Source organism: Rhamphochromis longiceps, linkage group LG6 (assembly GCF_057381845.1).
Source record: "Rhamphochromis longiceps isolate RC_006_pf linkage group LG6, R_longiceps_female_GT1.1, whole genome shotgun sequence".
In the NCBI taxonomy this organism is placed as follows: domain Eukaryota; kingdom Metazoa; phylum Chordata; class Actinopteri; order Cichliformes; family Cichlidae; genus Rhamphochromis; species Rhamphochromis longiceps.
In genome coordinates, this window is record NC_140562.1 from 41,023,524 (window position 1) to 41,033,552 (window position 10,029).

A 10,029-nucleotide genomic window follows, 5' to 3' on the forward strand; every position below is an offset into this window, starting at 1 on the left:
CTCAAATTTTCATGTATAAGGTAACTTCCTGCTGTTTCTTTTGTTTTTCCCTTCTTGTGCTGCTCCATCAGAGCATTTCTCCAGTCTGCTGCCTCAGCACATTTTTCCTGTTTCACCTCATATCATTTCCATTAGTCTTTCTGCATGTCAGTCTTTGAGCCTAAATTTAACTCTGATTTCTGTCTCTCTCCAGACTCTCTCATTGCTCTCTTGGTGTATTTACAAATCAGCCAGTTTGCGCTTTGTCTGTCCATTTGGCATCGCCTGTTGATGAATCACAAAAGTGAGAAACCTACTGACGTACTTGCCTTTTGCAGTGTTGCCTACTTGTGAATCCATTCATCCCCATTTATGCACACACACAGATGCCTGTTAAGTCAGAGCTTTCCATGTGGCCAAGTGATCAGTCCTTTCAGTCCAGTGTAGTCACCACACTTCAGATGAACTGAGACAATTTGTGCACTTTTGATCCCACATTTGTTTTATGATGGTGCATGAAGTGCACCTCAGAATTCCTTCAGTTAAAATATATTCAGCAAAAACTGCCCCAAAGAAAGGAATGATTCAAGAAATATTCAATATATCTTTTTTTATCAAGATCTTCATCTGCATCCAAGTCAACAATCATCACACATTATATCAATATGTCACAGAAAGACATCCAAAAAACAAAATCTCTGGCTTCCTGACAGGAAGCATTCATTCCCTGTGGTTGTCGCAAAACAACACTATATATACAGAAAATGGTGAACGGTATGAGTATAATGGATGGAACAACTACTGATGAGTAGATTTATTATTTGTCGCCTGCAAATTGCTGCTTCTACCGCCAGCACTGTCCTCTGTTCTGTCTCGCTGTTTTTCTGCTTCTTTTCTTATTGCTGCCTGAACACTCCCATCTCCACCCACATCTTCTTCTTTCTAAAGCTGTTTCCTTTGAAATCTCCTCCCCTCCTCTCACTGCCATTTTGTCTCCCTTCCCTCTTCTATGACGTCCGTGCATCTCTCTCTCATTCCTTTTGCTCCCTCTCAGCCTCACAGTTTTGTTTCCCTTTCTCCTCTCTCGCTCTAAGGCCCTCAACTTCATTTTGCGCCTGGTGCTCTGTCCTGTAGAAGCACAAGCCTTCACAGTTTTTCTGGATCAAGATGAACATGATTGTGATGAACCACAGATATTAGTTTGAACACTCACAGTACACATAACTATTTACATGACACTTTAAGTGGTTACAGTATTTTCATTACTGTGCACTGATTCTAACAGTAATTGTAGCATTTGCAGCAACCAGTTAATTGGATGCACTAAAAGCACTAGTAGTTTTAAATAAGTTGAGGTGACAGAATTGACAACATCATTCACAGCTGCTATCAAATTGCGTTTGTACTAGAGATGGACTCAGCCCTCGTAGCCCTGATTACAGGGCATCATAACATGACATCATACAGGTAAGGCAGAGAAAGCCATACCTGCAGAGCATTGTAGATAAATATATACCTTAGCTGAAGAACTCTTAGCAGCCCTGAAAAGTGTTAAGCCCTGTAGTTGGTAGATTTCAAATCTAACCGTCCCCCCATCTCCCTTGCTGTGCCTTGAGGATTTGCTTACAGCAAAGCGGGCAAAGGGGGTGTAGAAAGTCTAACAGGGATCCTCACAGCCTTTAAAACAGGCTGGAAGGGTAGGGGTGTGGTACTAAGAGTCAGATTCAGCCGAATAGCAGGTGGAGGTTGAGGCAGAGGGTGAAAACAGAAAGGGCTAGTAGTAAAAGAAAAGAGGGTGAGGAGGATCTGGGAGAGGAGGAAGATGGAGGCAGGTCGAACTCAGGTGGACATTCAAGCTCAAAGCACCGCAGGGTGACACCTGAGTCCTCATTGCCATAGTTTGCCCAGTACTCTTCTTGCTCGAGTTTGGGCAGCGCCAGCTCATCCTCTCCCAGCTCATACTTGACTGCTGAGGTGATTGTTGATGGGCCCTTTCCGTACAAACCGGCCTTTACAGTCTCTGAGGCTTTCTCGAAGACACCTTTAGTGGATGACTGGGGCTTGTTCTTGTGGAACCACCAGCGGGTCTTGGTGCTGAAGGTGGTGGTGGTGGAGCCGGCAATGGAGCCAGGGTCAGGCAAAGGGCAGAGGGCGAAGTCCATCTCACGAAGGAAGCGGAGATCCTGGCCACGACGGGTGGAAGGGGAGGAGCAGATGACTTCAGATGAGGAGACACGGGCCTCACGGAACCACTCCCACAGGGCACGGGCCTCACAGCCACAAGACCAGGGGTTGGCATTGAGGCGGAGGAACTCGATGCCCTGGGTGTCCCTCAGAGTCTGGCTGGGCAACTCAGCCAGAGTGTTATTGAAGAGGAAGAGCATTGTCAGGCGGCCAAGGTCACGGAAGGCCCGGCGGTTCACCTGTCTGATGCGGTTGTCGTGGAGGAGAAGGCGATCGAGGTTGACCAGGCCGCGGAACACGTTCTCTGAAAGGGTACGGATACGGTTGCCATGCAGGAACAGCTGACTCAGGTTGATGAGGTCAGAAAAGATGTCATCCTGCAGGAAGTGAAGATTATTCTCCTGCAAATTAGAGAAAAAATGGGGTTTAGGCTGAGAAAATCAGACACAGTGAGTGTGATTGGTAATATTGATAACACGTGTGATGCTGCATGTGAAGGCACATGTGTGGGTGGATGCATGTGTTTCTATGTGTCAGAGTTATCTGTATGCATGTGCATGGCTTTCCAGCGCCCCTACCTGCAGATAAAGGAACTGCAGACTGTAAAGCTTGTGGAAGATGTCATGGGGCAGGGCAGTGAGCCGGCAGCGGTGCATGTGGAGGCTCTGGAGCTTCTCAAGGCCACGGAAGGCTCCCCCCTCCAACCTGTGGAGGTTAGGGTTATCCCCCAGGTCCAACTCCTCCAAGTCCCTCAGCTCACTAAAGGCCCCTGCCTCAATCCACGTGATGTTGTTGGAAAACAGCCACAGAACCTGAGGGGAGAAAACGTATTTATGAAATAAATTTTTGATTATATTTTTCATTATTTTTAAACTTTCAGTGTGGAAAAGCAACAACTTCACACTGTAGATGCTGCTTTCTTCATTCTTTCTTACCTGAGTTCCGAAGCCAAAAGAGCCAACTCTAAGCTCCGTGATCCTGTTGTTCTGGAGAAACACGCGCTGCGACTCGTACGGCACTCCGACAGGAACAGCGGTGAAGTTCTGCGCCTGGCAGCTCACAGTCATCGGCGTCGGATAGCACACACACAGGTGCGGACATGCCGATGCCGGACTTGGCTTACCAAGGACTAGCCACACCACCAGCCAGAGGGAGAGACCGCCTAGAAAGAGCGGGGACAGAGCAAAGGAAGTGAGTGGGAGCTGTCCATGGTGCGATAATCATCCATTACCATTCAACGAAACATCATGCAGAGTGCATAACGGTAAATATCTGCCTTCATTTTTAGATAAGAAAATTATTTAATTGTTTTTGGCGATTATGGCTTGCATCTACTCATATTTTCTCTTAGGTTTCATGTACAGAAACCTTATCTGTCGCAGTAAATTAAGTTTACACCTTGGCACTACACTTACGCCGACCATTACGCACAGCGTAATCGGAAAGGAATTTAATCAAATCATAGCAACGATTTCTCTGAGTCAAAGAAAAAGCTCTTAACACACTTTTACATCCAATTTAGCTCGAATAAATCACCAAACAGACAGAGAGCTGACAGACTTTCATTTCAATTTTGTATCATCCATCCATATATCAATTTTGGATGTTCTGTTTCATATAAGTCAAAGTACTTCACACATTCTTATATTTTAAAAAACTTTAAAGTGTTCGAGTTCTAAAGCAAAGCAGCATTAACTGTCATTTGAATCCAATGGGTATCCAAAACCAAAGAAGATAGAGAGAAACTTACTTTTGCAGCTGCGCATGATGGAGCATCGTCGGCTCCGAGAAAAAGTAGAGGTTTCCATCCTGAACCAAAGCCCAAAGCGAGTTAGCCTAAGACCGCGAAGTAAAGCCTGCTATCTCCGCTGATGCCCTGGTTCCCGAGTCGGAGCGACTGAGAGTGTGCCGGTTGATGGCTACCAGTGTCCCATATATACTCAAGCACCTTGTCATTGCCTACGGCAGTAGGCACCGTGGAATCTCCTACGTCACTGATCGGGGTCATGAATGAGTGAGGGCGGTAAGAAACGGAAAGGGGAGGGGCCGGCCGTAGGGGATTCTCTTGGAGAGTTTGCTCGCGCGTAAAGGCTGGTTGGAGACGTGCGCTCAGACTCTGTGAGAGGAGGAGACTTTGCGACGCACATTGGGAAAAGAGGGAGGGAGTGCTAAAGAGTGAATGTAGAAGCAGTGTAGGGAGGGGTGAATGAGCTAAGGCACGGTGCCCGGTAATGATGACTGAGTTGTGGAGGAGCGGAGGACGGGTAGGAGAAGAGCGCATAGCTTGTTTCCTGGCTGACGCTTATTATGGTCTGCTTCCGGCGCGCAGCAGCCAGACAGAAAGATACAGAAAAAGACTTAGATGGTCCTGTCTTAGGAAAGAAGGATGCCCCCGAATCATGATTCAACCATAAGGGAGAGCTCGGTGCCAGAAGAGAGTCACTCAAAACAACAGTGATTGAATAGTGGCCTGTTTGGTGTGGAGGTTAATTACGACATACTCCAGTCATACTGTTGGTAGATTAATTATAGCTCCTGACATAATTTGATGATGAAGATATCAAATGGCAGTCATTAGCTAAACGAGATAGAAGTGGACATATGGAAGTGAGGTTTCATTTACTATTTAAGGACATTTGGGCGTGTTAAAGAAAATCGGAGATATGAAGATGAGGATGAGGGTTATCAAACATAATTCCTCTCTCCTCTAATGTCTTTCTTCTTGTTTTTCTACCTTTTTATTGCAGTAGTTGAAATATTGTTAATTAGGTTAATAATGAAGGGGTGATTTGCTTTTAATGAATCCAAAAGGGAAAAAGACAGTAAAACACAACAGATGCCTTGATATTCATGCCACTTGAAAACTGTTTTACTGTCTGTCTGTGCCTCAAGCTGTCATTGCTTGTGTTCAACCACCAGCTGTAAGATAGCAAGATAGCATCAGATGTAACAGTGTCACCATGTGATAAATTATGCTCTCATTTGACTTTTATTTGATCACATTAAGTTTTAAACATGCAGTCCACCATCTGAAGGAGTGTACTGGGTATGCAATCAAGGACAAAAGTCTTTTGTAGTCTTTCAGCCTTTTTAGATAAACTACCCTGTGATGGACTGGCAACCCAGGGTATGCCTTGCAGATAGCCCCCATGCATTATCTGGTTTGGACAATCAGTTAAACAAACTGTTTGCTGTTTTGTGCAATTTTAACCATAATATGACATTAAGCAAGTATATTTCATAAGTAAGCAAACCTTTTTTTGGGGGGGGGGGGGCATTCCCCACCTAGAATCCAGCCCAAACCTCGGTTTTTATCCAGCAATAACAATACAAAAGAATCCGAGTTTCATTTCAGCAATAAGGGTCAGCACAACATCTTTGATCTATATATCCTAACATGCATCTTACATGTAACTGAGTTTCACTCCTGCTGTGGCTCAATTTCCCACCAGTGAGTCCAGCTCCACTATTTGAAACACTGGCCTAAGGGGACAGACATGCCACCAGGTATTGCATCTGCAGTCAGTAGGACAGAAGTGATTGCAAAATGATTTTTATTGGAAATTTTCTGCTCATCTGTTGAAGACTTGCAATCAGGTCTCTTCAGACTGATGAATGTGTTTTGCTGTCTACCTTCTCGAGATGACTCAGTTTTGCTTTATTTAATTATGAATTCGATTGACATGCAAGAGTTGAATAAAGCTGCATAAAAATCTATGGATAAACTGTTACAGTGTGTTTTTGGCGAGTACTTTGTTAATGTGGCATTACGCAAGCAACACTTTCAAAATACAGGAAAATAACCTTCACACTAACAATAACTGTGAAATTGCATCATTCAACCCGCACTAGAGTGGATCAGAGTTGACCTTGAAGAATAATTTCAGCTTTTCTTTGTGTGTCTGACATTAAAAATAAATGTAGACCGCTGCTCAGACCGAGAGATGTGAGAATGTAGACAACAGAAGCATACCCATTCATAGAAACACACAGGCGGCTCAACAGATGAGCGTATGAGTGAGGAAAGAGTCACACATTTGGGCGTGTGCACGGGTGCATACATAAGCGAATACACACACAGTTTGTAACTGCCATTCTACACAAAGCCAACTGAGCCGCAGGCACGATAAACAAATGAGTAATTGAGGGGATCCAATACACGGTGTGTGCTGTTATTCCTTCACACCTCCTGCTCTGTCCTTAACTGGACTTGTGGACACGCAAGCTTCAGTAGCCGCTGGTCATCCACGACCAGCACCTCATTGGCTTCCCCTTTCCACACACCCACGCCGCCAGCTGTGGTAGTGTGTCTGTCTGTGACTGTCTGTACTTGCGTGTTAGCATGCTTGCCTGTTGAGGCAAACTTTGTCTAAATGCCACCGCCGTGTGTCAGTCAGTCAGTGTTGTGCCAGTCACCCACACAGCAGGTTCGCAGTACTGTGTAGGCACGGTTTCGGTGTGTGATGATAATCGCTACGTCGTGTTTGTGTAATCCCCACACAAAAAACAAATCGAGGCTTCCCCAGCCTGCTCCCACTCCAGCACATCTCCTAACCCGTCTATCTGTCCATTTACCTTTCTGTCTTTCTATATCAGTCCTACATCGCTTTATCCAATCTATGCTGGGCTTTCATCCACCATTAGTAACGAACAGAGGCATGCGTCACTGCACCTGCTGCACTCTAAAATAAACTGATTTCACTGTCAGCCAATCAAAATGGGCCTCTTGTACTCTCGTCTGCAGGTGTGCCTGCGCAATTCTGTCCCGTGTGACTTGACACTGATAGCAGGTTGCAGTGGATGCCAGTGAGTGTAATGGGATACTGTAGTAAAGGTGTGTCTGTTGCCAAGGTAACAACACATCCCTCTCTTCTCACACCTTATTTGGAAAATATTAAAAATGGGTTATAGCTTCCTGGTATTGGATTTTAGCCCCATTGTGAACAGTTCACTTAAACACTCTCGATTAGCTGTTCTTTCTTTAGAGTTGCTGATATAATGAAGTTCAGTAAAGGTGGACGACTTCTGCTTGCTCATTCCTTCCACGAAACTTAATCACAGAACTATTATTGCATGTACAACTTGTAGACTCAGTGTATTTGTGTCCCATAGGCCCAGAGTAATGAGAAGAAACGAGAAAGACAGGAGGATGTGACCACATGCCTTGCGGTGGTTGTGTTGGATGAGTAAAATATCTAATGAGTGAAATAAAATGATTGAAAGACACAGACAGCACATAGACAGTGCAGTGTCACACACACAAACAGGAAAAACAAAAGGAGCCCCGGACATGTACTTCTTGAAGGTGACTCAACATGTCATATTGTTTTGAAGCAAATTAATACATTGCTCACTGGCACGGTCCGTCTATCTTCCACACGCGTTTACAGAGGCACCAGCATTTTTCAGCGTCTGTCCAATTGTCACAGACAAAAACGCTCGTGCTGTTCTCCCTCATCTTGCTCGCCTCCCCTTTCCTGCATCCCTTCGCTCTTTGTCTTCCAGTACTCCCTCCCTTCTTCTTTATTTTTTATTTTTTTGCCAGTGTCTTTCATTTGTTTGGTCTCTTGGCGTCACCACTTCCGCTTAACCATATACTGCGACTGTCTTTCCACACACTGGCACACACTCTGCAGCACAATGGTTACTGGTGTGGCATTTAATTAGTTCCTTCTACTTATAAGGCAAGTAGTTTTTTGAGTTTCAGAAATATAAGACAGCCCTTCAGGGAGCACGTCATCACTATTGTTATTTGATTTTAGCCTCTTTTTTTCAAAGTTGACTCCGTTGTTCTTCAATAATAAGATAAGTCAGTGTAGAATAATGAGATGTCTTCCTTTTACAAGAAAAGCTTGCTCACAAATTTTTTAATGAATGTAGATAAATCAGTAGAGAATAATGAACTTGCTACAAAGTAATTAATTCCACTTGATATCATTATTCTCACAGGGTAATTAAATTATAGCTGAGTTTGGTTTGTCATTTTTCTTAGTCCCCTCTCAAATAAACATTCATAAGCCTACCAGTCTTTTTGATCTTTGAGTTGTATATAAAAAGCTTTGTTTATTCTTCTTCATATTAAGCCTGTGAAAACAGTGGTCTAAGGTTTTCTGGAAGGAGAGAATACCCATATTAATGGCAGCACTACCTGATTTCAGTCTGAGTTTTAAAACCTATATTATTATTATAATACAGCAACGTTTTACTGCTCATTTAAAAATACAGAATGAGCCATTGTTTAGTGTGACTAAAGAAAATGAACAAAGTCATAACATATTGCCTACTGTTGTGTACTCCAGCACCCTCAGTAAGCAGCCAGTATGCACAAATCAAGACTTTCCATGTTAGTTTTTTCTGTAGTTTTTGGTTATCATCTACTTTAGATACGCTAGCTGATTATTTAAGATCATCCCCAACATTAACATGTAAAATAATAACAGTGATAAAATGTTAAAAATCATGTTCATTTAAAATTTGAGGAGCTATGCTAAAGATATCCCGCAGAGGTTTCTTACAGAAAAATGCATTTATTCATCATTTCTTAAGAAAATGCAATCTGTGTCTTTGAGGTACAGTTCACTGCATACAGCTGTTGTGGTTCATCGTTTATGTTCCTTGCTTACTGCTTTGATATCATTCAGCTGCTAACATCTTTAAGTTGCATGTAATTTGATCTAACATTTAAAAAAAATTGCGTTTCTGTGTTTTCAGTGCCTGCCTGATGCAAATAAAAGAAAATCGCTTGAACAAGAATTGTTCCATCACACTAGTCAAAAACTTCACTTTTCACCATCCATCCACTTTTTTGACCACTGCTTAATCAGGTCAGGGTCACAGGAGGGCTGAGGGTTATTCCATCTATTCTATATTAGGAGCTCCGTGATGGATTGGCGTCTGGCGAGACTCTGTCTGTATTGTGATTTTGTGGACCTACACTAAAGTATCAACATAAACTCTTCAACAACCTGGGTTCATGCAGTAAATCCAGCTAAACACTGTTGGTTGTCCAGTTATGTTGTTAGTTGCAGGTGTGTCTTTATGTTTCTAAGGTCACACATTGTAATTGTTTGTAATTAATCATTTTAGTCACAAAGGTTAAGACATAGTGTGTATAATATAAACAGGGGCCACGCGACTCGTTGGCACACTGTGGCAGATGGCTGGCCCTCCTTGAGCCTGGTTCTGCTGAAGGTTTCTGTCATTAAAAGGGAGTTTTTCCTTCCCACTGTCGCCAGGTCGTTGCTCATAGGGGTTTGTCTGATTGTTGGGGTTTTCTCTCTATTGTTGTACAGTCTTTACATTGCATATAAAGTGCCCTGAGGTGACTGTTGTTGTCATTTGGCTTTACATGACTTGAACTGAATTGAATTTTATTAAACTGAAATAGGCTAAGTCCCTTTGCATTGCACTAAAATTTATTAAATCAATGTAACTAAAATTGACTGAATTCACATGAAATAAAAATAAATTAAATCAAATCAAGTTAAATTAAAATAATGCTGTCCCAATACCAGTGCTGAGTTACGTAGATAGGATTGGAGTCGCTCTGCTTTTTTGGTCAATACAGCTTCCTTTCCTCATCTTTCATCAAGAGAACAATTGTATAACTCTCAGCCATACATGTTTGCATGCATTCAGATCAATGTTTTCTACTCCTCCTCCTCCTCCTCCTCCTCTTCCTCCTCCTCCTCCATCATCCCTCTCTCACTCACTCGCTCACTCACTCCATTTCTCTTCAGAGCTAATCTGCTCAGTGTCCACTCACTGCTTCCTGTTGGTATTACAAAAAACATGAAAGCATTTTCCTGATAATATCTCTCCCTCTATTGATCTACAATCATGTGAAAAAGAAACTACACCCTTTTT

At 43.1% G+C, this 10,029-nt stretch overlaps 1 protein-coding gene across 1 annotated transcript; it reads right to left on the bottom strand.

The window, feature by feature from the left end:
- Positions 1–1,476: 1,476 nt before the first annotated feature.
- On the bottom strand, positions 1,477–3,986 carry rtn4rl2a (reticulon 4 receptor-like 2 a). Its single transcript, XM_085408744.1, has 4 exons — positions 3,914–3,986; positions 3,099–3,325; positions 2,742–2,975; positions 1,477–2,564 (listed from the first exon to the last, which is right to left on the bottom strand). The coding sequence occupies exons 1-4, from the start codon at positions 3,969–3,971 to the stop codon at positions 1,704–1,706; spliced, it is 1,380 nt and encodes a 459-aa protein (XP_085264870.1). The 5' UTR covers positions 3,972–3,986; the 3' UTR covers positions 1,477–1,703.
- Between the last annotated feature and the right edge of the window lie 6,043 nt (positions 3,987–10,029).